The sequence below is a fragment of the Globicephala melas genome, chromosome 9 (assembly GCF_963455315.2).
Source record: "Globicephala melas chromosome 9, mGloMel1.2, whole genome shotgun sequence".
Lineage (NCBI taxonomy): Eukaryota > Metazoa > Chordata > Mammalia > Artiodactyla > Delphinidae > Globicephala > Globicephala melas.
The window spans coordinates 36,985,322-37,012,968 of NC_083322.1; the positions used below are offsets into that span (position 1 = coordinate 36,985,322).

Here is a 27,647-nt window from a genome sequence, read left to right on the forward strand (position 1 = left end):
GCAAAAGTGTATTAACATATACTTAAATATGGTAGTTCATCTCAGATTTTGGTATAATGTCCCCCTTCACCTGGTTTCTTTCCCCTTTCACCTATATTCCTGTCTTGGCTACATGCAGAATGCTAGTCTTCAAGGACCATTAATTCCCTGACTTCGTGTAACATGATTCAGATCCCATACCTACTCTCTTGTGTTTTAACTATCAGGACTTGTGGCTTGAGTGTGCCTGGCCCTTGAATGCACCTGCTCTTCCTAAAAGGTAGTATAGATTGTTGCTAGGTTACTGGATTATTTTGTTGAGTGGTCATTAGCTTACAACAGTCTCCCAGACTTCCTTAAAATTCCCTTCCCTAGTGGGATTGCTAAACAAACTATTTAATTATCCTACTCTATCCCTATCACTTGGGGATGGAGAATTATAAGACAGTGGTTATAGGCACCTATAGGTTATAGGTGTAACGTTTGCATGATTACAAGCCTTCATAGTGCCTTAGAGGAAGATTTCTAGATTTTTTTCAATATAGATAACGCATAGGGATCACTTATCTTTGACTTTTAACTGTTGTATCATCTCAGAAGAATCTTTCAGTTACCTTGGATCAGTTGACAAGCTGAGTCATATGAAACAAAGAATAGGTTTGGGCAGATGTAATCTATCTGACAGTTGATTAGCATGTGCCCAAGCCTGAAAATATCATGGTTTTCGTGCTTATATTTAATCTTGAGTTTAGAATTAAAAATGGATAAAGATCTTAGAACTTACCCACTTACATACAGAAACCCATATGGTTAAAAAGGAAAATAATCGTGCAGTTATTAATTTTCATCACAAGTTGAATATTTAACACAGCTGAGGAACCATTAGGTTTTACTCAAGAAGTCTATGACTTCGTATTTCAAAATTTCACATAGGAAAAATTACATATTTTCACAGGTCCTGGGAATGAGAAAAAAATAGTAGAAAAGCATAAGTTGAAAAACATGATTTGTTTAATCTAGCTATTGAGTTTTATGCTTTAATAGTCATATTAACAATAATAAAGCGAATGAAAGTAATGAATAAAGTGTTTTATGTGGCTTTCCCTCATTTCAGTCAGCCACACACCTTTTCAAGGGACACATGTTTCCCACTTCAAAGTAGCCGGGCCTAAAAAAAAATAAGAAAAAAACCTGGGCCTTCAGGCCAAGGAAATTTTTTTAACAATATTAATTACTCTATCTGTCCTTCAGATTGAGCAATTCCGATGTACCAAGTGCTACCAGCATTATTATGTAACCAGAAACAAAAAGGCCAGTTCCTATAGGGGGAAGAGTCAAACTGGTAATGGGCGGTAACATAGGCAAATGAGAGTGGTGAAGACACAGAGTAAGCACACAGTGCTTTGGAGCATCTAGGAATTGCTGCCAGCCCCAATTCAAGGCTAGAGGAAAACTCCCCAAGGGAGGTCTCAGCTGAGAGCTGGGTGGGCGTGTGCTGTCCATCTTTGGCTGAGACATTCAGATCTCTCAACTAAAACATCACCTGAATATCCTTAACTGACATACCACAGTTGCCATTCCACCTTTATAACGGTTATTCGAATCTGGAATATTTTTGTTTATTTGTTTATCTGTATCCCCAACTCCTAGCTACTAGGTTATAAACTTCTTGATGTCTGAAACGACAGCTGGTTCACTGCTGTATCCTCAGATCGCAGAACTTGCCTAGCATGCTGTAGGCATTCAGGCAACATTTGTAGATTGATAGACCGACTGTACAGTGTGAGGAAGAGAGATGTAAGACATAAGGCTCTGTGAATGTGCATAGACTTTATTTTGAGGACATTGGAAAACTATGGAGGGTTTTAAGAAGGGACAGACATGATCACATTTGTGTTAAGAAAGACCTATCTGGTTGCACTATTGAATTATCGAATGTTTGGTGAACTTGAGCATTTTCAATGCATTGGTGAGGGTAGAAGCCAAGATGTCATGGACTGAGGAATTTTAAAAAAAAAAAGAAAAAGATATAATGGATGTAGACAGTGTTTCAAGAAGAGGAGTATAAGGTATCTACTGAAGGAGAACTTGGGATGTCAGAGGAATATTTATCATGGAGGAGACTTAAACATATTTAAATAAAAATGATCAGAGCTGGTGGAGAGGGAGACACTGAAGATAAAAGAGGTCCTAACTCACAGGGGGAGGTCTCTAAGAAAGCAGCAGGAGGGACCTAATTAGCCTTGACTGGGAGGAAGGACTGACTGGGAGGAAGGACACCTTCCCCAGTGTAAGAATGGAAGGGGGATAACTGGAGTGAAGGCAGACTGGAGGGCATTTATTTTACTAAAGGCTAATTAGTCAGCTGGTTTTAATCTGTATTTTAAAAGTTCAGATACCACCTTTTAACAAGTAAAGTTTTCCTGTTCTCAATTTTCTTCAAAGTCAAGTATCCATATTTATGGTACTGAAATCTATGTTACAAGATTTTCTGAAGATGATAGCACTGATCTCTAGTCCCTTGTCTGAAGTCCTTCTACCAAATGTATTGCAGAAATCAGAATTTTTGAGATTTCAGAAAGATAATATGGCACATATACTGTATAGTATCATATAGCACCTCCAGTAGAATTGGGGGTAGCAACTACAGCTGACCCTTGAACTATGTGTAGTTGAAAATCCACATATAGCCTAGCGTCAGCCCTCTGTACACGTGGTTCCTCTCTATCCATGTTTCCTCCACATCCATGGCTCTGCATCCACGGATTCAACCAACTGCAGATCGTGTAGTACTGTAGTATTTACTATTGAAAAAAATATTTGTATAAGTGAACCTGCACAGTCCAAACCCATGTTGTTCAAGGGTCAACTGTATAATCAAACATCTCAGTATTTCTGCAGCTAAATAAAATATTCGCTCTAGGTGGGATAAATAAAGACTATGAGTAGTTTGGGTAAGGTTTTGCTGCCAAATGTATTATAAAACCAAAAATCTTAGAGGACTGTGGGGTTTGGGTATTGTGGTAAAGGAACTGACGACCTCAAACAGCAAACATTTATATAGAACTTAGTACATGTAAGGCACTGTTCTAAGAGGCTGATTAATATTAACTCATTTAATCCTGAAAAGAACCCCATGAGGTAAGCACTATTATTATTATTTTATTATGTCAGTTGCTTGACTCAGTAAACATTTGTTGAGCACCTTGGCTAGATGTTGGGAATATCAAGACTAATAAACCGATCTCTGTTAATGCCTTAATGTTATCGGGGCATCTAAATCATAAGTTGTAAATGAGTGTGATATGTATAAGCAACAAGAGTGATAATGGCTAACAGTTACGTAGTACCTCCCCAGCCCCACTCCCTCAGCCATGAAGCAGATGCAGCGCTAAACTCTTTTCTTGCAGCATCTCATTTCACTACCCCTTGCGATGAAGATTGATACTATCATCATTCCCAAGTAATTGCGAGGGCTAGGAATTCTATTAACGTCTCAGTTCTTTGCTCAGGCAGCTAAACTCAGCTTTTGCCTACACTTCAATAAACTTCCCTAAACGAAAATCTTTGCTATCAAATTGTATAACATTTGCTTTGTCAGCTCTTTAAAAGTAATGAGGTAGTTCTAGTCATGAAGTGAGGACGTCTAAAAAGGCTAAATTGGCAGAGGGAGAGTTTGGGATTTGGGGGGGCAGATTTTTTTGTATCTACATTTAGGTTAGAAATTGAGTAAATAAGGGAATGATCAGTAAGGAAAGGTACAACTTAATAGAGTGATATTAATGAAAAATGATAACTGTTATTGGGATTAGACACTAAAAATCCCACATAACCCTATTGGTTTAAAGTAATAAAGCGTATGTCCTCTTTTCCTCCACACACATGATTCTGTTCCCCAGAGATAGTTGCTGTTAACACATAGGGGTGTATCCTCATAGACTATTTTCTATGCTGTATCCTCACGCGCATTTTTTAATGGAATCATACTGGTTGCACGTCTTTTCACACAGTAATATACCATGGACATTATATAGCCCAGTACATTATTCATTCTTCTGAATCTCATTATATGATGATCCATAATTATTTCCCTTTTAGTGGGCATTCAGGATGTTTCTGATTTTTGCCATTAGAAAGGATCCTGTGGTGTACATCTTGATACATATATCTCTATGGATTTGTGCCCTTATTGCTGTAGCATGAATTTCTGGAAGTAGAACTGTTGGATCATGGGATATATACATTTTAATCTTAATTGATACTGACAAATTATATATTGAGATTTTCAAATGAATCTTTTTTTGGTTGTTCTTTATGCCTAGCATCACTGCTTTTTTTCTCTTCTTATCAATTCAAAGAGAGATTTGGCCTAGCGTTTCCCCATGGGTCTCTAAGTCAAAATGAAGGTTGAAAGTGTGTAATTCTCAAGTATCTGCTAAGCCTAGTGCAGTTTTAAACTTCATTCTTGCTTGGAGAACCTGGGTGTCTCCAGGGTTACTGTTGGAGTGGCTTCCAGCATTGTGAACAGTAGGCCATTTCTTCTCCTTGGTCCTCAAGTACTTGTGAGTCACAGCGTCGCCTGAAGTGTGTAGGAGCGCGGACCTGAGCGCTGGTCCTCTGCATTGTTTCCTTCCTTCTCTAGAACATGCCATTATTTTAGAAATGAACAAAAGCAAAAACTAAGCAGTGATTGGGGTTTTTTTTTCCTTCTTCTGTAGTCAGTAATGTTTTATTATACACCTACCTTCTACTGGGGCCATATTCCTGGCATTTTATGCATATAGAGAGCAGTAAGACTCCTGTTTTATGTTGATTGTGACTTCATATAGAACTGTGGTGATCTTGCTCTAAGCCTGACAGTGTACATGTTCTGGAAGTTATGTACAACATTATTATTACCTTTCATTGTCTCCCTTATACTGGCCCACTAGCTTTCAACAATCATATCTGATCAAGTCTCAGGCCAACTTTAAAACTCTGAGGACTTTACATTAACTGCAGGACAAAGTCCAGTCTTTTCGTCAAGTCTTCCTTAACTTCAGTCTACCTTCCATCCTCGTTGTCCTCCATCCCTTTCCAAATACCTTTCATTCCAGTCACTTAAGATTACTACGATTACTTGTATATTCCTAACAAACCATATAGATAATTTTTAATTCCTCTGGGTCTTTTTTTTTTTTTTTTTGTCTACCTGAAATGCCTATTCCACCACACCTCACGTCCATTGCCTAATTTGTACCCCGTTAATCCCTTCCCTGATTTCAGCTCCTGCAGTAAAATCCGGCCCAGGTATCACTTTTTTTAAATGAAGCCTTCATAGACTGCAGTCCCCCTCTGTGACAGCATGTGCAACAATACATGTTATTATTTGTTGTTTCCTTGTATTCTTGATGACTGTGGGCTCTCTGAGAGTAGGGGCTCTGTCTTTGTGTCCTAAGCACAGAGCCTGGAACATTAAATCTTTGTTGAATGAATCAACCCTCATAATAAATGTCTGCCTGCTTCAGAAGCCATCTTTTTCCATACAGTTATTTCAACTTATAGTCTTTATTTTATTACAGAAAAATAGTTCTATAGTTCTTGAGGATTGAGGACCATTTGAGAGTTATTTTTGCATGATGTACTTAAATAGTCAATTTTAAGGATATTAGTTTCAATGTGATAACGATTATTAACACTCTTTAATTGAATTCAGACCTTGCATCAAGGGTGTTACACATTTGAAATATTTGGCAAAATTTTAAAATAAGATTGACTATAGTCTAAATCATAAGTAAAGGAAATGTGTATCTAGAAGGCTCTGTCCCATTCATTGCTCTTGACATAAGGAGACAGTGTTGCAGGCTGTCTATGTACCTCATGATGCTTTTTTCCCAAATCCCTTAACTCAAGTTTCATGATCTCAAAAGGCCTCCTTCTGTGCCTCCCCAGTTCTGTTTCATACACCTGATTTCTGTCTGTGCTATTCTGATACTATAGTACATGTAAACACAAAACAATGTGTTATATATTGTAGTCAGAAAATCTTTGTAAAACCAGAATTTGATCCTCTTACATGTCTGCATAAAGCCCCTCAGTGTCTCCACATCGCCCTTGGGATAAATTTCCAAACTGCTTACCAGGGAAAAGGTATGAGATTTATTTACCTTGTATTTATTTATTTACCTTTGATTGGTCCCTATTTATCATTATCTTTCTATTTATCCATCTTTTTTTTAATTTTTTTTTTTTTAATTTTTGGCCGTGCCGCAAGGCATGTGGGATCTTAGTTCCCCACCCAGGTATCAAACCCCCTCCCCCTGCATTGGAATGCATGAGTCTTAACCACTGGATGGCCAGGGAAGTCCCTATCCATCTTTTATTTATCCCTACTTACCTACCAGCCCCATTTCTTGCCACTCCCCTTTGCAGCCTGGGCAACCTCTGTCTTGAGTCTGAGGCTTGGAGGTGCCCTTCCCTCTGTGTGGAATACCTGGCCCTCAGATGTATCCTGGTTTGTACCACGTGCATAAATAGATTAGCATTTGTCTCTCCCACAAAACTCTGAGCTCCAGGAAGGCAAAGGTCACATTCAACTAACTTAACTCTGGTGTGGCATGTTGCAGGCATTCCATAAATATTATTGCATGAATAAATGAAAGAGTATATTTTACCCCACTAGGTGTCCCCAGCATCTTACACAGCGCCCGGCACATATTAAAGGACCCGATATTTATAAATGAATAAGTGTTAATGATAATGTAACATCATAACAACTGCTCCGGCTTTCTTTTCTATTTGAATGTGAGACTTTTTATTGTTTTTGAAGGTTTTCATATGAACGTTCTTACTTGAACCTTTTACACTGCAGAAAAAGTGTTTCTGTAAAGTAACACCTCCCTGTTTGTCTTTTTTTATTTTGAACCCTTATTTGAATAATTACCGGAATACAGTTAAGTAACCATGTTGTGCTATTTGAAGTAAACAAACAGAAAAGAAACTGCTCCCAGGCGGCCAATTTTGAAGTGATGGCATATGAAACACTTATTTCTGTGTGCTGTCCAAACAGGAGTATTATCACACCAGTATTCTTTTTCTAGATTATAAAAAAATCTGTTATTCAGTTATCGTTATGTGTGCAAAATAATTTCACATATCTATGCAGAAGTTCTTGTTTAGTGAAATAATCAGAGCTGAAAAGTACTCAGAACAGACAAGGAAATACCATTGTATTGGGGGAGGGAAGGGAGGGGATGCTGAATCTAGCGTTCAGGTCTTAGTGCTTTAAAACACTGGAACTGAGTTTGAAATGTAACCTGTCGCACGGCAGCTGACAAGAAATACTTGCTGAACTAAATTACATGTAAGTACCACAGTGGAGGGTGTTTGTGTTACCATCTGCTAAAACGTTAGCCTACAGTTGAGAAATAAGAAACATGTTTGCATACTGCATGAATAGATACGTGATCATATTAATTATTTTTAATCTTCTCCTCAGAGCTCAGTTCCAGAGAGGTTAAATAAATTAACAAGGTCACTGAGCCAGTTAATGACCGAGGCAGGATTACAATCTAGATTTCCTGATTCTCAGTATAATGTTCTTTTATTTTCATTGTAAGGTTTCTACAAATGAATGTCCTTGGTTCTGTAAAGGTAGATAAAGCTTGGAAACCTACTTGAGACACTGAAAAGTTTTCTTCAGGGAAATAAAGGTTGATGTCAATACATAAGCATTGGCACAAGGTCCCATGCTGGCACGCCTTTTATTATATTTTGTGAGATAAGTGGGAATAAAAAAATGAGACGGTACAGAAACAGGTTGTCTGTCTCCGCTCCTATACCTGGAATAACGTCACCTTTGTCCCCTGCACTACGAAAAAATGATCCAAGTTGCTAGCCCAGAAGATAGATATCTTGCTTCCTGCCGCCAATTTTTCAGCCAGTTTTTTTCTCAGTGCAATGGACATCACACTCTCCTATTTCCCCCCGCAAAGGGTGCTGCCTCCAATTTCCAATTCCGTTAAAAGATTGGAGGAGAAAAGATGAAACATCAGTATTTTAGAATTTATTTAAACTATTCCTAAGTACTTGTAGACTGTGAAAAAACAAGCAACTCACCACCTTCATGATTTTTTCTTTAATATCTATCTAAGCAAATGCAACAAGACAGGAAACTAAAGTGAGCTGTAACACTTTGAAAGGTAAATGCAAACATCATTTTTCTCAGGGATTATATGTGTTCATGTCTGGGAAACTCAAAAGAGTCAACCAGAAAACCATTTGGAATAAGTTTTAGAAATGCATTAAAAAGGGCTTCTCACAGTTTTAGTGAGCTAATGACCTCCTATCCCAAGGGAGGGCTAGAATGGGAGGTGTTTCCCAAAATTATCTGACCCCGTAGTAGAATACATTTGGGAAACTGGTGATTCTGACAACACAGGGAGGATCTGTCTGGCCATTTAAAGAAAGATGACCTATTGGGCATGTTTGCACATGGCACGTACTACACATCAACATATGTGTGCTGAAGCCAAAGAAGCTAAAATAAATTCTTGTCAAAATATTTATGGGTTTGATCAAAGCTGTTAGAATATGTAAACACACACACACAGCTCCCACCTGTTTCTTAGTTTTCTAGTTTCTATCTTTCTGTCTTCTGATGGTATGAGTGACAATCGTAATCTTATGTTCAAGCAGCTTACGTGCTTAACATAATGTATTGTTGGGTTTGATAAATAAAACTCATGTGTTTGGGGTGTTTTTTCTAAGCAAAACCATACTGTTGCCTTCAATCAGATTGTTAAATATATTTTCCTAGCAGTACTTAAGTTACAAAAAAATTTTTTAAGTTTTCTAGTTAATAAATCTAAATGATAGCTAGATTGAGCCAATCTCTTTTGGAGTAGGGCAAGCTCCATTTTATTCATTACCTACGGTGTGTTATCTTCTTGATTCCTTGTTAAATATAATGTGCTCCAGCACTTTGAACCTATCTCTTGTAACGTTTTAAGAAATATTTCCATGCCTGACAATAGCTTCTTGTCAAGAGTGTTTCCAGGTGATCTGTTTAAAGATAACATCTCCGTAAATACCACTCCCCCTGGTATGGCATCTCTGTGAAGAATACCTTGACACTCTCTTAGCTTCTAAGGACTTGTCACTGGGCTCAGCTTAGCGTACATCCATTATTTCTATTTATTCTGCATAGGACCCTCAGATTCTATAAAACTGCATGCATCCCATTAATACTGCATCTTCAGAATGCCCTCTAAGAAATATGGGATTTTTGCTTAAGATGCTTTTTAATGAACATAAAATCATCTTAAGCAAAACATTTCTCAATTTTGACACCCACTTAAAGGAAAGCAAAATCGAACCAGGACCATTTACAGTTCTCTTGAGTTGAAAAGTTCTGAAGTTTAGGACACTGTAATAGAAGAAAGAAAATACATTTCCCTGCTAATCTTCTGTTAACTAGTTTTCCATTTTATTTCTAAAACCTACATTTTTGGAGCTTGTGAAGAAAAACCAAAAGTCATTTCCACTGTGCATGAGAAAGAGAAGGAAAAAGGAACATTTGGGAAGGGTAGCAAACCAGCTGGGTGCTAAGAATGGGAAGGGTAATGATTCCCTCTCCTGGGTAAACTATTGAAATAGGGCTCCCTTCTCTGTAATTGCTTTGGAAATGGTAACAACAGCACTGTGTGTGTGTGTGTGTGTGTGTGTGTGTGTGTGTGTGTGTGTGTGTGTTGACAGTTATAATAACTCAGTAAAATTGTCTCTTTCCTCCTTATCCAAGGATTTCCTGCTGCAGATATTTACTGTGTTCCGAATATTGATACGCCCAGAGATGTTCCCAAAGGACTGGACTGTCATGCGCTTGGTGGCTAACAAGTAAGACATTTACGTTGATAATAACTGCAGCTCATTGCATGGGGGAGAGGAGACTGCAAAACAGTCTTTTCACTTTGGTCTCAAGTTTGAAACCTCCAAATCCTGGAGTTCTTTTTCTTTGCCTCTGAATTAATTTCTCACTCATTTTTTGGTTTTTTGCTTGTTTATTTTTAATGATTACTATTTGTTTTAAATAGGTAATATATTAACATAGTTCAAAATCAAACAATATAACAGAGTATGCCTTGAGAAGTCCCCCTCCCATTACCTTATTTATCACCTACCCCCAGCCTGAAGTAACCACTTTTATTAGTTTCTAACATGTCCTTCCATTGTTCCTTTATGCAGAGCCTAGCAGGTAGCACAATAGATAAACTCCCTTGCACATCTCTCTTTCACTTAAATCCTGGCAGTCTTTCCGAATCAACACATAGAAAGTTCCTCATTCATTTATGGTTTCTTTTTCTTTTGTAGCTGTATAATATTCTATTAACTAGACGTACCATAGTTTATTTAACCAGCCCTGTTGCTGGACACTTGAGTCGTTTCTGATCTTTCTTAATTCATTTTAACTCAGCAGAATCCATTAAGCATCTCCCATGTACTGAGCACTGGGAATAAGATATGACCCTTGAGTGGGACACATGAAGATTGAAGATCCTGTTATACACCTGAGAAATGTGACCAGCAGAAGGCTGAAATAGTGCTCTGAAGGAAGTTCAGAACTAGATACAGACATATGGGAAGTTATTGATGTAAAAGTGAATCTCTGAGAGTTGATTAGATTAGCTTGTATTAAGTATATCGGGGGGCGGGGGAGGTAGAATGATCTGAGGTCAATACTTGGATGAATAGGAGTCAGGAAAGGAGAGTAGGGGATGGTCAGAATGGCAGGAGCTGTTCCTGGAGGGCACAGTGTCATGGATTTATCTGCTGTCACCCTTCTTGCCTCTAGTATCTCAGGATACAAAATGAAGATGAAGTTGTTTTAGGAAAGTGGCCTGATCTCCACACTTGTAGTTTACCCTATTTCATAAGCATTCTTTCCTTCAAGCCCACATATGCCTGCCTCTCCTTCTTCCTTTTCTCCCATCCCCAGCACTCCCATGCTTAGGATGAAGGTTAGATTCTCCAGGTATCTATTCATAGGCCAAGGATGCTGTATGTCCTCCCCAGATGCCCAGATATGATGGTGGTAACAGCCTCAGGAAAATAGGGTTTGATTTTGATTAGATATGCCTAATATGGCTTCTGCTGCAGTATACATTTATAAACGGGGAGGTGTTAAAATGCTGTGTTAAAAACTTGGTGAAGTAACAAACAGTATAATATGGCATATTATATTTTACATAAGTACAGAAACAGCTTTTCCATTTTGAAGACTAATTGAGACTCCTGAAATAGCTCTCTTTAGAGTTTAGCATATTTAGTTTGATATCTGTGAGTAGAATCAAATATCTCTTCATCTGGATGTCCAGATGCTACAGATTTAAGTGGGAGCCGTTGGTCATGGATCTGCCCTTATTACCAAAGAGCAAGTATTCCGGGTACCTGGCAAGGGCTATGGAGTGGTCCAGGGAGCCACATGGGAAGGGGTCCAGGCTGCTGACATCATCATCATACAGCATCATCATTTGGCCATTCTGCCTGCCCTGTGTGCAGAGGGATATTTTGAGTTGAATTAGAATTTTCAGTGGGGGACTTCCCTGGTGGTGCAGTGGTTAAGAATCCGCCTGCCAATGCAGGGGACAAGGGTTCGAGCCCTGTTCCGGGAAGATCCCACATGCTGCGGAGCAACTAAGCCTGTGCTCCACAACTACCGAGCCTGCTCTCTAGAGCCCGCAAGCCACAACTGCTGAGCCTGTGCTCTAGAGCCCGTGAGCCACAACTACTGAAGCCCACACACCTAGAGCCCGTGCTCCACAACAACAGAAGCCACCGCAATGAGAAGCCCGCGCACCGCAATGAAGAGTACCCCCCCTCGCTGCAACTAGAGAAAGCCCACGCGCAGCAACAAAGACCCAGCATAGCCAATAAGTTAATTAATTAATTAAATTGAAAGAAAACCAGCAGCTGTTATTAAAAAAAAAAAAGAATTCTCAGTGGCAAAAATTCAAACTGAAAGTAAATTTAACATTTTGTTCCTTTTGTACAAAGGCGGTGCTTGAGCTTCTGAAAACCATGGCAACCATGTGGCTTTTGATATGAGATGCCATCACGCTCTGCCCCACCTAAAAATCTCTACTCCATTTAGGAAGACTTTATTGTCACATGAGTGGGTAGAAGACTTGGAAGTCTAGATTCTGTTTTTAAGTAAACATATGATGTTCAAGAGTTTCATCTATAATGTTAACCAAATAGGAACATGATTTTGTTAGAGATGAGCTCTGTGTAATGCATTTAAACAGAAGATTAGTCCCATAGCAAACCCAAGAAAAAAGGCCATAAGCGTTTGCTGAATGCAATAACATCATTCCATTGCCACCCAAGTCAGTGCCGATAGGAATCTGGCACTACGTTTCCACTGGCGATGAAGGGCTGTGGCAGATCCAACCTGATTCACAGACCAGGACCCCAGGGCCTGGTAAAGCACCTGCCAGGTTGGAACAGACCACCTGCTCTTTGCTGTTCAGTTTCCCTCTCCTCTCCTCATTTAACTGCCATTTCCCATTCAAATTATGAAAGCCTGTGGGATCTTTCTTGTGCTCTAAATGCAGTGTAGTTCAGAGATGAGCCTTTGGCTGTTTGTGCCTTATCTGCAAAAAATATTAACCTCAGTAATATTGGTAGAAAAATAAATTTCTGAAAGATGTTAAGGATATTTTAAATATGTTAAAGAGCACACACCAGAAGGAAAAAGTTTTTACTTTGTTAAACTGTATAGAAGCAAGTTGCAGAAGCTAGATCTAGGTCCCTGAAGTTGACCACCTTTTCTTCCATGATACTAACTTTCTTAGACAAATATTTGATAAGGGCCCCTCAAAGAGGCATTTCAACCTGAACTCCCACTTTTACTACCCACTTGTTTGCTTAATACGTGTCAAATTTATAGTAACTGGCCGAGAAGTCATCATTGCCCCACACTTGAACTCAACTGAATAGCTCATCCTGCAAAATATGTTATGTTATGTGCTGGTCCTTTCTTCCTGTGTTTTCAAGTCAGTTAAATGCCCTTAACTTTCTTCCATCAACTGTGCTGTCCCAAATCCTGTAGCTTCCCTGCTTTATGTGAAGTCCTGCCGAAAGCTGTGACTACAGACACCTGGCGATTAGTATGGTCTTTTGTTTATTTCTACCTGAATGTCTCACATTGTGTAACGTAGTAAGTGCGTCCAGGCTAAATTTCACAAGGATAAGAAACTTGACTTCTGCCTGCTTGCAAAGCTCTATTGTGCCTGTCCACTGTAATTTCTTGGTAGGATGAGGACAACTGCTCAATCTGAGAAAGAGAACATAAGGGAGATGAAAATTAAGTACCAAAAATACAGGACACTTTGAGACAAGCTTCTCTCCACCCCCTTCCATACACATTGCAAAATACAGTACAAAAATAAAGTTACAGCTTTATACATATTTTCAAGGAGATAAATCTTGTAACAGACTTACTTACAGAGAAGAGTAAAAACTCCCTGGCCCTGCAGCTGAAATTGCAGGCCCTTATTTTGTTTATCTTGTGTGCATTTGGCTTCAAACATATACTTTTTTGTGTGTGTTTTTTTCCCACCAAACACTGAATTGTTTAGCTGATTACTGCCTTCACCAGTTTAGCGTTCAAATGAGATCTGTGTAGCAAATAAGTGATTTATTGAATCAAAGATTTTTAAGGAAGGTCATCCATTCATTCATTGACCTATTCATTCAGTACATATTTTCCAGTGTCTAACGTGTAAAAATAAATGTCATAGAGATAAAAAGCACAGTTCTATGAGAGGGGTTATGAAAGGAACTTTGTTCTGGACTAGGATAGGAGGAGTTTTTTTGAAGGAGTGAGACTGAAGCTGAAATCTAAAGCAGGAGTTAACAGGCAGATAGCAAAGGAAGACTGTTCTTATCAGCAGGAATAGCATATACAAAGGCCCTGTGGTCAGAGTGAAGATGGCACATTCAAGGAGCTGAAAGACTGTGTGGCAGAAATGTCAGGAGGGAAGGAACAAGTAAAAATGAGGTTGGAAGAAGACAGGGTCCAGATATTAGGGGGTAGAGAGACAAGAGAGAAACCAGGAAGGACCAGTTAGGAGCTTAATACAGCAGTCCAGGTAAGAGATGATGATGGCTTGAATAGGTAGATTGCAATGAAGGTAGTGAGAAGATCAATTCTGAAGACAGAGATGATAAGACTTGCAGATGACTGGCTGTGGGCAAGAGAGAAAAAAATTTGAAGATAGCTCTTAGAATTTTGGCCTGAACAGAAGGACAAATGATGGTGCCTTTCACTTAGATGGAAGATGCTGAGAGAGGAGTAGCGTTAGGGGTGGGAGAGGTGAGGAATCCTGTATTGAACAGAAGTTTGAGATGCTCCTAGATACCCAAGTGGAGATGTAGGAGAAGCAGCTGGACATGCTTGTATGGAGCTCAGAGAAGAAGTCAAGGCTAGAAACATACATTTGAGGGTCACTAGCATTGGGTAGTATTTGAAGCCATCAAACTGAATGAGAGCACCCTAGAAGAAAGTATAGATTGAAAAGAGAAGACTACTTAAGCCTGGGCCCTAGAACATGCCAACCATTCAAAGGCCAGAATGTTGAGAAGCAACTAGCAACAGAGACTGAAAAGGAGTAGCCTGTGATGAAAGATGAGAACCAGAAGGGTATAATACCGTATGAGGAAAATATTTCATGAAGGAAGGAGTATCAAGAGCTGCTGGGAGGTTGGAGGATGAAGACTGACAATTATCCCTGGGATTTGGCAGTGCGGTGTAGATATTGGTGACCTTGACAAGTGCTGTTTCATGGAGTGTTGGAGATGAAAGTCTCATTAGAGTGAATTTGCGAACAGATGGGAATTGAGAAAGTGAAAGCAATAATTATCAGCTCTTTAGAAGATTTTGCTGTAAAAGGGAGCAGAGAAATGGGGCTATATCTGGAAGGAGATATGAGTACTAGGATTCATTTCTAAATTTGGAATATTATGCATGTTGGTTCACTGATAGGAAGGGCACAGAAAAGAGAAATATTGATGGTGCTAAAGAAATCAGGCCCAAGTGAAGGAACGGTGTCCTTGGATAGGCAAGTAGGGATGAGAGCAAGTATTTCTCATTGTGCCTGTCTGTCAGCTTTCCTAAGGGGTGGCACCTGTCCACCATCGACTTGCACTGGAAACTAAATCAACTGTGTAAGCATGCAGTTTAGTTCATCTGACGTTGTTTTTTTGTGGTGAGACTTCTCAATGAAGGAAGCTCACCACACTCAGAGTAGCACTGATCTAGTGCACACAAGGAAGCTTGGCCTTAGCTAGGAGCATTGATACTTTTTCCATAGTAACAGGAAGGAAGACAGAGTATGTGACACTGACCATGAAAAGTTTTATGTTAGAGTAGCTGATCTGTTGAACACCCATTGTACTATTGTTTTTTGTTGATGGTGGTGTTTTTCTATTAGGGTAATTATCTTTAAACGCTTTTACTGTCCAGGAGGAAAGATAGTGATTTTTATCAAAACTATATATTACTGAGATGAATGTACCAAAAACTTTGATAGTTATAGCAAATATTTACACAAGAATTGCCTGCACACTGCATCTCCAGGTGAGTTGTGAGGAGCTGGTAGAGAGAATGAATACATGAGGAAAGGCAAGAATACATTAAGGTTTAAGCCTAATAGGTCAGAAAAACTGAGGCTTTTGTGACATGAGTGATTTTTTGCCAATACTGCCTGGAGGAGGAGGTCAAGGAATTTTAAAAAATTCTTCCATTTCAATTCTTGTTCTTTCTTTTTACCTCACCCTCACTGCATGCTTCCTTCACCGAAAGCAAAATTACTGATCCTTTAACTTCTTCCCCATTTTGGCAGATTCTGTGCTCTCCACTTGGAGTGCCTTTCTCCATCAGCTTTACCTGTCTTAATTTCAGTCTCTTCTTCAAAATATCTATAGAAAAGTATAAAAAGTTCTACAAGCTTTACATTTTAGAATTATCTAGTACAGCAAGTAATTATTACAAAGCATACATTTAAATACAGGTTTGAGGCTATAGTCATTCAACAAACACTGGGCTAGGCCCTTGGTGATGCAGTGTTTAACAAGGACAAATTCCCCAAATGTCATTGCTCTCCAAGTTCCAACCCTTGTTTGTCTTCTCTTCCATCTGTAACACCAGACCTCAGAATGAACTGTCACATGCATCAGAATCACCTGGCTGGGCCCCGGTGCGATCTCACCAAGCCGTAGGCACTGGTGAGGCCCTAAAGTCTTATGTGTCCTTCAGGTGTTGCTCATGTACTGACATTTGAGGACCACTAGCTCAGATCAGTTTCCCTGATGGCTGTCCAGGATTTTTATCTGCCCTCAATGTCTTTGTGGTGATTTCTTCTGCCCTCTTAACCTGCCAGGTTGTAGGGAAATTGTCATACTCCAAATTTAGATCTCCATAGCTTTTCAGTGCGCAAACATCAGCCTTGTTGATGCCAAGTTTATCCAAAAGGTGCTTCTCTCAATCCATTTATAATTTATGGAGATGGGCTTTTGCTTCAGCAGATTATTAGGTTGGAGTAGTTTTCAAAAGGACAGTTTATAGGAGATGAAGTTTCTATAGGAGGCATAGCGTTGCTTAAAAATTACTTTCTAAATGCCAGGAATGAAGTGGCAACTGGAAAACTTGAAGAAAGCTTTGATTTCTTTGCACCAGTTTCTCTTTTATGTATACATTTATCATGCTGTGCCATAGATTAGGGTTGTCAAAAGTGATCCTTATGCCTGCATTTCTGTAGCAGACATCAGTATTTTGACCGTTTGTAGTAAAAGATTGCAAGGGCTTTCTTAGCTGTTGAGTTGGAGTGCTGAGATTTAAAATGTTCCCATATTCAGAAACTGAGTCATGAGTAAAAGAATAAAACCAAAGGAGCCACACGGTTTTGGATAAATTAGAACAAGTAAAGAAAAATCCTTAAACGCTACAGGTATCCACTACAGTGAAGGAGTAATAATGTATATATGCCTTTAGCTGGCTTGGAGACCTGTGTGCCAGGAAACTGTCTTAGTGCTGAGACATAAAAAGCTTTGGGAGCTGCCTCTGTGACTTGGGCTGAATGTTATGAGCATAAATTAAAAGCAATTGAAGTAGAGTCATTTTAAGATCTTTCTAGCCCTGAGGAGTCTTATTTTTGGAGGTCTTACCTTTCATCATATCAAACATTAAATAGACCCACATGCCACATGCCAAAATGAAAAGCAATTTCTACAGTTTGCTTTTTAAATTATTGGCCTATGGAGTAAATCATTTAATTCCATTTACCTGTGATTTCTCAGCACTTCTGTTTACTTAGGAATTCTTGTTAAGTTATAAAAAGTAACCTCTAGTTTTTTCAATATGAAAGAAGTTGCATGAATATTAAATTAGACAATTAATGAAAATGATAATGTTGCATTCTGTGGACATGTTATGAACCTTCTTTTAGTTTTTATTTTGCAGTTTTAGTTTTTGATTCCATAACACTTTTTCAGGGCTCAAGATTTTCCAAAGGCCCTGCGCCCTGTACCTCTTGTGCCTGATGATAAAGCAGCCTTGATAAGATAAGAGGGTGAGGTGTTCAATCCAGAGCAAGGATGCAAGACCCATTAAAGAACCACAGTAGTCATTGGCCTAAAATTCTAGAAGGCAGGAGAATGTGAAGCAGTGTTGTTTGGAATGTGCTTCTGACTCAGACCTACCTCTCTAGAGCCTTACTCTTCAAGGGGTGGATCGTGAATCAACAACATTAACATCTCCTGGAGCTTGTTAGGAATGCAGAACCTCAGGCCCTATCCCAGGCCTGCTGAGTCATAGTCTGCATCTTAACTAGATTACCAGGTACCCATGAAAGTTTGTCTAACTTTTAAAAGACTAGAGCAGTGTTTCTCAGTTTTGGGTGTACATAGACTCTTCGGGGAGCTTTACCAATCCTGATGTCCAGGTCGCACCCCAGCCCAGTTATTAAATCTCTGGGGGTGTGATCCTGACATCTGTGTTTTTAAAGCTCCCAAGTGATTCCAGTGAGCGGCCAGCTTGAGACTCACGGGTCCTTCGTAAAGCCAGAGAGGCTCCATATTGTTTACCAGCAAGCACAGTTCAAGAAGCCGTGGATTTTTTTTTTTTTTTTTTTTTTTTTTTTTTTGCGGTACGCGGGCCTCTCACTGCTGTGGCCTCTCCCGTTGCGGAGCACAGGCTCCGGACGCGCAGGCTCAGCGGCCATGGCTCACGGGCCCAGCCGCTCCGCGGCATGTGGGATCCTCCTGGACTGGGGCATGAACCCGCGTCCCCTGCATCGGCAGGCGGACTCTCAACCACTGCGCCACCAGGGAAGCCCGAAGCCGTGGATTTTGTATATGTGTTTGGGACCCAGCATATAAGTAACAAGTGAGTAATCTTTGCCATGGAATAATCTCTCTCACTTGGAAGATTGAGTTTGGTGGTTCGTTTCCGGAGCATTGGGCACAATAACCCAAATCCCAGATATGTCATGTTTCACTAACATTAGAGGTTATTGTTTCTGAACAACAATCCAAGCTAGAGTTGTGGGCCAGAAGGTGGTTTTTGATGTAAAACTCAGATGTGGTGGGACTGTGTGTGTTTCTCCATTGGATGTCAAAGCAGAACGTTTGTTAAGGATGCAAATTTTTCTTTTTTAAACTTAGAAGCTAACACAACATTTTTACTCAACTAGGCTCCAATATAAAATAAATTTTTTTAATGTAAATAAATAAATAAATAGAAGCCCCACAATCTACTAGATGCTGGGCAAAGAGTCCCTTCCTTTCCTGATAGCATTTCATTTTCTGACAAGTAAGCTTTAGTTTCATATAGTAAGATTTGAATTAACTACTTGGGAAACTTAGCATTATTGATTTCACCAGTGTCTGGACAATTGCCACTTTACACACCTGTTACTTGCAGGTGATTTGTCTCTTTGATAGGAAATTCACTGTTGATATCTGCCATTTGAGAGGGGAGAAGAAACCACAGGACTTCTCAATCTCATAGGCTTTACTTATACTTAATTTTCATAGGATGATTCACTGAAAGATGTAAATGACATATAAAAGGCACATGTATGTAACACAGTGCTTGCTCATGGTAGAGCAAGTGCCCATGAAAATGGTGATTTTCTTCTCTTTCCTCTTCTTACCTTGAGCTTCCACATTCAACGATCCAACTCCTTAGCCTCGCTAATCCTCTCCTGCCCCACAAGGAGACTCTAATAGTGAGTTTTCCAGCAGATTACAATAATGAACATTTAAGTTCTTCAGAGACTATAAATATTCTTGTAATTAGTAAATGCTCTTCTAATCTATATTTTACTAGTAGGACAACCAAGGTGTGAGGTTGGTGGGGGAGTTTTGTTTTGTTTCATGTTGTTTTACCTGTAGGGTCAGACGGCTATATCCTTCAGTTACAAATCCCGTAACGAGAGCTGGGGTCTCATCACATCACAAGCACTTACTTATGCATGCGTCTTAAAAAAGGCCAAAGACATTTTAAATATCAATCATTTATACGTTGGTGCTTGGTTTTGAGTGGTTTGGGGAGTGACCTATCTTGTTTCAATATAATGCTATATCTAACATTAAATGAACCAATTGGAAATACATTCAATTTTGAATATATACTCTTGTAGCTGTAAAAAGGAGCAGATTTTGAACAAAATGGATAACTCAAGAGTTAACCAAGAATACTCACCAAATCTTCCTTTTTTAATCTCCCTAACAAAATACATATGACTGTATATGCCACCTCTGACAGGCTTTCCCTAATTTCTCCAGCTCAGAGATGCCCCATTCTCTAAATTGCTGTAACACTCACTGTCAGTTTCACATAGCTTAGTACTGGGTTATAGACAATTTCACAGTCTGTAATGGTTTCTTTAGTGGCAATCCTGTCACCATGAGAGAAGGAATCTGACTTCCATAGCTCTTACATGCCCCCTAACACCTTAAACGGGAGAGAGCAGGAGAAGATATCTAATAAATACTCAATATGGTCTGTCGTTTTATCCTATCCATTTCATCTTTGGGCTCCATCTCTTTTTCTGTATTTTTTAAAAGTCTGACTTTCTTCCATGTTAATAAAATATAGAATATTATAGGTTTATTAAATCATTTTTGCTTTGGAAATTTACAAATTACAAAACATGAAGATATTAATATAATTCTGAGTCATATGAATTCATAGATTTTTCTGCATATCAGTGATGGATTTCTTTTCCTTCTTTTTTTTTCCTGGGCATCTGTTCTCTTTTTTATTTCAAATATGAATTATCTAGTATAGTTCCACAGGCTTACTGAAGGTTTTCTTCTTAGTTACTTTATTCTTGCCTGATAAATGATTTTCACTAACGTGGTTTCCAACTTAAAATGTATTCTCTTTTATCACTAGCGTTATTATTACAACAGTTCTGTACCTGTCAGATGCACTTCGTAAGAACTTCTTAAACGAAAACTTTGATTATAAGGTGAGTATCCATTTAGATGACTATCCTACTTGGGCTAAAAGGTTTCACATTGTCCCTCAGGAAATTACCTCAAGTATTTTTCTCTTAGTAGTAGAGAAAGTTATTCTGTCTGCCTCAAATTAATCTTGGGCCCTATTAGTTTATGAATAATGTTAGAAGAGTTTTTCATTACATTTTTGAACAAGTTAGGTCTATAAATATGTTTATCAACCTGGTGGAAATCATAGTGCTTAAGAGGAGAGAAAGTTCTTTATTGTTACTGTAAATTTTAATTCTTATTCTTTTTGATCCCTATGCATGCATGACAAAAAGAACTTCGAGCATAATGTTTTTAAGACATCTTTTAAAATAGAGTTTATGTGAAGAATGTATTTACAAAGTAAACCCTTTAGTTCCTTTACTTCTCCTTCTTCCCATTTTTTAGAATGAATTAGTGAAAAGAAATAAAAAATGAAAGATTAGTAAGATTCTTTAAGACAGATCTCTATGTAAGTCTGCAATGTAATGTGATATGCATGGGTCTCTAAGAATTCTCGATACACCATTTTTAAAATGGGAAATGATAAATAAAAATGGGCAGTGCCTATCCTGGTTTCCCTTCTTAGTGGTGTTTTATGTTTTTTACATCTTTGTTTCTTATTCTTTTAAAAATAACCTCTTTTATATTAAACATTTAATAAAATGTCCTTATCAGGTAACTAGGAAATACAAAAAGTACAATAGAAACCAGTGAAATTTTAATGGTTCCATAATATGTCTTTATACTTTACAATAAAGTATCAAAATTTCATAATCACAGTGCTACTTTGTAATATTCAAGTTGTTTCTACTGTTTTATTCTTATAAATTACTCTTTTTATGTGTATTCTTACAAAATAAAAGTTGGCATATATTCCTAGTTATTCCTTTGGATAAATATTTGTAAGTGATAATATTGTTAAAGACTGTACCAATTATATTTGATTGCCTATATATACGCCAACACTAGAAGAGACAATTTAGGGGGGCAATTTGATAAAGGGAACAATTTTTTTTTGCTTTAATTTACATTTCTTACTAGTTATGTTATTATTCATTAGTTATTAGTTATTAACTAGTTATTAGTATTGAATAATTATTGACTAAAATTCGTATTTTGTAAAGAATATGTTCTTGATTTTTGTTCATTATTTTGCTTGGAGTGTTATATTCTTTTTTATTTGTGAGAGCTCTTTATGTATAAAAGATACTAACTCTTTATAATATTTCTCCTATTTATCTTTAATTTTACATGGTGTCAGTAGAAAAGTAGTTTCCTTCCATGATGTCCTCCATGTTTTTGGTTAGGTTTATTTTTGGAAATTTTATTCTGATCTCTTTCTGATGCTGTTTTTAGTATAAGAGAACGTAGAAGATTTGTCTTGGTAGGGAATTTTTATATACTCTCTGAATTTAAAGCAATTAGCATATCCAAAAGAGTGTGCGTATCTTTTTTTTCAGTTCTACATGAAAAGGGGTTCCAAAAATGAAATCACACAGGAGTAAAGTAATCCAACTTATACCTCAGCCTCCTTGGAGACACGCAGACGTGTTATAAGAGAAACAAAACATCTGCCATTTAGCATGTACCAGAGAGCTCATGAAGCTTGGGATACAACATTGAAGCAATACAATAATAGATAGTATTTATTTAGTTAGTTTACTTCTTTGTTATAGAAAATTTCACACATATATAAAAGTAAAGAGTATAGTATGATGAATCCCTCGTGTACCCATACCCAGCTTCAACTATTACTAACTCATGGCCAATCTTATTGCAACTATACCCCCCATTCACTTACCACTTTTGAAGCAAATCCAAGGTATCATGTCACTTCACCTGTAAATATTTTTGTAACCCCATAGTATTTAAATATCTCATTCTCGTTTTAGATCTGGGATTCCTACTTTTACCTTGCAGTCATTTTTATAAACCAGTTGTGTCTGCAGTTAGAGATGTTTACACCTTCCAAAAAGAAAAAGGTGTTAGAAAAGTAAGTACCAGTGTATAATCGGGTAAGAATATGAGGCAAATAAAATGTGGTGCCTTTTAAAGAGTATTTTAGTTCAAGTGATTCATAAATCAGATCTCCATAACTAGAAATCACAGTGGAGAGGCATTGACCAAGAGGACAACAAGCAGTCCTTTCTGGAAATTTCACTATTTTGACCTTATTTAAACATTTTTGTCCTCAATCTTTCAGGATTCAAAATTACCATAGAAGCAAAAAATTATGAGACAAATCTGTTTTACTAAAGGAGTTATATGAGGATTTGAATTAGAGGCATCAGACATGTACATTGTACAAAGTTCCAGTTATAAAATGAATAAGTCATGGGGATGGTGGGAACAGCATGGTGGGTACAGCATGGATACAGCATGGTGACTATAGTTAATAATACTGTATTGCATATTTGAAAGTAGCTAGGAGAGTGAATCTTGAAAGTTTTCATCAAAAGAAAAAAAATTTGTAACTAGTTATGGTGATGCATATTAACTGGACTTATTGTGGTGACCATTTTGCAATATATACAGATATTCAAATTGTTACATTATACACCTAAAACCAATATGATGTTATATCAGTTATACCTCAATGAAAAGTCACCTGCATTAAACATCTTCAATTAAAAACATATTGCCTTTTAATTCAGAATGATAGATTGTGTCCTAAAGAGACACAGATAACTTCTTTGTTCTGGAATCTTTTTCACAGGTTTGATTTTTGTTCTATTTCAGGTATGGTGACATGCGGGTAACGATGGGTTGTGAAATTTTCAGCATGTGGCAGAACCTAGGTGAGTGATGAAAAAAGAAGCACCTCGATTTTTAGCTTATCACTGTCCTTTTAAGTGAACAAATGAAGAAGGCCAATTTACCAATGACAGCATTTGAAACCAAATGTCTAAATCAATAGAGAAATCTATATAGAGACTAACTGACACTTTGGCATTGAATAAGGTTACAACTAATTCTGTAAATTGGTGTCTGTCTGAAAAATCACCTTTCTTTTGTGTGTTTCATTATTACTGAATGACAAATTTTATAATCTAACATTGTTCCAATAATGCATGCTATTCTAGCAATGAGCTAACCTTTCAGAGTTTGGAATTGTAGCAGCTCAAAATTTCTAGAACTCTGAATTGAGGCTCTGAATGACAATAAATTTAGAATAAACTTTATGAAACATTGACTTGAACATCTGTACTCTTAGAAACTTAAAAACCAATGACCTATATCATGAAGAGTATAGCCAAAGGATTTTAAAGCATCTGCAGTTGCTAAGAAACAATTAGATCCAATTGTGTTAATCTGCCACAGCAGATAGAGCATATTATCTAGCAAATTGGTTGCGTAGAAAACAACAATATTTAGAAGATAAACTGTTTTAAAATCTCATTGACATAGGGTTTCTTTATTGAAAGTCATAACGTATTTAATTTGGTATGTTAACTGTGCAAGTTTATAGTATTCATTTGCTGTTACTGCATTGTAGTTCCTCCTTGTGATTTATTAAAGTGATGGACCTATTTGAATTGAATATATAATGACCTGAAAGTATTATATCTTTCCTCTTGGGCTCATCCAAGCACAACTTGGAGATGGCAGGATTTGTTTTCTGTAAGTGAAAATAGAACCATTATCATTTTACTTCAATTCATGTTACAGAGTGATTTTTGACCAGGATATCCCTCAAATGTACAATATATACAAGGCAATTTGAGGAAGCCTTGTTATATATAACTGAGCCCAGTGTTCAATGCTTGCTGATAATTTCAGGGAAAAAAAAGCGAGTTAGCATCTTTGAAAGTAACCTCCAACTGTCTAAAACCAGCCAGAAGAAGCCTAGGAGGTATCTTTAGATTCAGCTCAAAAATAACATCAGGGCTTCCCTCGTGGCGCAGTGGTTGGGAGTCCGCCTGCCGATGGAGGGGACGCGGGTTCGTGCCCCGGTCCGGGAGGATCCCACGTGCCGCGGAGCAGCTGGGCCCGTGAGCCATGGCCGCTGGGCCTGCACGTCCAGAGCCTGTGCTCCTCAACGGGAGAGGTCACAGCGGTGAGAGGCCCGCGTACCACAAAAAAAAAAAAAAATCAGTTTGTCTTATTTGAAGAACACTCCTCTCAGTCTTCATATTTCATTGATTCTTTATGTGTTTGTTTTTCAAAAACAGATCAAGACCCTTGGAATGTCCCTATTGCATTTGGCATTAATTTAGCAAAGTGTTTTCCAAAGAATGCTACATTGAAATGCTGTTGTGGTTTAGGCTCTTGTTGGAGCTCAAATGATAAGACCAGGACAGGCTTCCCTGGTGGTGCAGTGGTTGAGAGTCCGCCTGCCGATGCAGAGGACACGGGTTCGTGCCCTGGTAAGGGAGGATCCCACACGCCGTGGAGTGGCTGGGCCCGTGAGCCATGGCCGCTGAGCCTGCGCGTCCGGAGCCTATGCTCCGCTACGGGAGAGGCCGCAACAGTGAAAGGCCCGCGTACCGCAAAAAAAAACAGAATGATAAGGCCAGGACAGATTCGTTTAAGTTGACAGAATGTTAGAAAACATGGCAGGTTAACCTCTTCTAGATAAATCTCAGCATTGCCCTGTATGGTTATTTCCACATAAATCTTTCTTCAAGCCGTCATACTTGTTCCCTTAGGCCCATGACCCATGGCTTGCTGAATAAAGCTGGCACCTTTTGTCTCACTAAAGAAGTCATTGTGTACTTCATGAACTCTTCTCCTCTGTTTTGTCTTTAACAAAAATATTTCTACCCCTCTGGGTTTTATGTTATGTCTTAGTTTTCATCAGAAATCTATAGAATGTGAAAAATGTCTGGAGCATACTGGTCCCCATAACACGTTATGAGGTCAGTGCTCTTAGAACAGTGATACTCAGTAGACAGCATCACCTGGAAGCTTGTAAGAAATGCAAACTCTCTAACTCCTCCCCAGACCCACTGGAATAGAATCTCTGAGAATCTCTGAGACGGGCAGAGCAGTCTGAGTTTTTACAAGTTCTCCAGGTGATTCTTATGCACTTGGCTAAAGATTAAAAGGCACTGCTTTAGACAACGCTCTCCCCTTCCTTTGTTTTTCCAGCCCTAAAGGCTAGCTCTAGCACTGTGTTAGAAAAGACTTATTATACTCAAGTACAGATTCCCAGCATGACATAGTTCAAGGATAGGGTGAGTGTACATCTTCACTTCATTCCTTTCTGCATTATTTCCCTAGAGTTGCGGTCTGAGACTTCCAAAACATCAGGTGAATTTTAAAGGTCATTGCTACTATACAACAACTGGAATTGGAGAATGTTTAGAAATGTTAAAACCTCTTTTCCAACATATATTTTTATAAATATGATATGATAATAAAAATTAAGTATTCAGGGTATTTTGACACCTTTGTAGAGCTTAAGTCAGCTTGTTACGTAAGAATATCAAAATACATTAGTTATAATTTGGTTTACCTATAAATATGTCATATTGAGTATTTTGAATGCTAAAGGAAAATTTATTCAGATAATTATAGATTTTCATTTTTAATGGAACAGGCCGATAGATTCAATTTAACATAATCCATAAAGCACTGGCCATGTGCAAGTTATTTTGAGGGATAAAAGAAAAAATGGTCCATGCCTATTAAAAGCTTAGTTTTTAAATCTGATATTTTAAACTTTTTGTCCAGTTTGTGTGGAGCAGTAAAAAGCTTGATAAAGACATATTCACCATGTTTTCGTAAAGCAAGTAAACTGTTATGATTTCATAATTTAAAATCCCCAATAGTTTTTAGTAGATACAAAAAGCACTAAGTTTTGGAAAATAAATTGAGTAGAGGAAATTCCCAGAGTCACTAAATACACAATTAGTTGAAACTTTCCAGTTGGTCTCATTTAGAAACACAAATTTTACTGGACAATATATGAAAATCAGATTTTGGTCATTGGTGTTTACCTCAGAAGTGTGGAAACGCTTCCATATGCTAGAAATAAGTTAGTTTTTGCGTTCTGCTGAGGACAAGGAAAAAAGGGGCATATATAATTTAGGGACTAGTCTACTTTTAAACATAAAGCTTTTTTTTTGATACAACATGTATATCAAGAGTTCATATATCATCGATACATAATATAAATATTGCACTATACATACAAGTTTGCATACAGAAATTTATAGACAAAACATAAAGCTTTAGGATTTTCAAATCTGATCATTATAGCTCCTAGATTTACCTGTGAGCAGTGGTTCATATGGTAATTCTGTTTTTAAGTTTTGAGGAATCACCATAATGTTTTCCATAACAACTGTACCATTTTCCATTCCTACTAACAGGGCACAGGGTTCCAGTTTCTCCACGTCCTTGCCAGCACTTACGTCCTGTTTTTTTTGTTTGTTCTCGTCTTGTTTTTTGTTTTTTTTTTACAGTAGCCTCCCTAATGGCTGTGAGGTGGTATCTCATTGTGGTTTTGATAAAACAATTTATTTTTGAAGAATAAAACAAATAATGATAAGTGAACACCTTTTCTTAGGTGTGTTATTCCTCAGTATTTTCAATTTATTAGTTGAAGGACTAAAAAATATTCTGTTGCAGTGGGAGGGGAGTAGAGGATAAAATACCTAGGAATAAATTTAACCAGAGGTGAAAGACGTGTACACTGAAAACAGTAAGACATTGTTGAAAGAAATTGAAGGTGGCATAAAGAAATGGAAAATTATCCCATGCTCATGGAAGAATTAACATTGTTAATATGTCCATATTACTTAAAGCAATCTACAAATTCAATGCAATCTCTCTCAAAATCCCAATGACATTTTTCACAGAAATAGAACAAACAATCCTAAAATTTGTATAGAACCACAAAAGACCCTGAATAACCAAAATAATCCTAAGAAAAAGAACAAAGCTGGAGGTAGCACACTCCCTGATTTCAAATTAAACTAGAAAGCTGTAGTAGTCAGAACAGCAAGGTATTGGCATAAAAACAGAAACACAGATCAATGGAACAGGACCGAGAACCCAGACATAAACCCACACATGTATGGACAATTAATTTACTATAAGAGAGCAAAGAACATAAATGGAGAAACTACAGTCTCTAATAAATGGTGCTGGGTAAACTGGACAGCAAAAGAATGAAACTAGACCACCAT

At 37.9% G+C, this 27,647-nt stretch overlaps 1 protein-coding gene across 2 annotated transcripts in view; it reads left to right on the forward strand.

Annotated features, from left to right (window-relative positions):
• Nucleotides 1–27,647, forward strand: part of DOCK4 (dedicator of cytokinesis 4) — a 476,638-nt gene that overhangs the window by 384,621 nt on the left and 64,370 nt on the right. For both annotated transcript variants that reach the window (XM_060305397.1, XM_030857580.2), the window contains exons 27-30: nt 9,758–9,852; nt 20,417–20,492; nt 22,404–22,504; nt 23,251–23,309. In XM_060305397.1, coding sequence (XP_060161380.1) covers nt 9,758–9,852; nt 20,417–20,492; nt 22,404–22,504; nt 23,251–23,309 — 331 coding nt within the window. The remainder of the gene's footprint in view (nt 1–9,757; nt 9,853–20,416; nt 20,493–22,403; nt 22,505–23,250; nt 23,310–27,647) is intronic.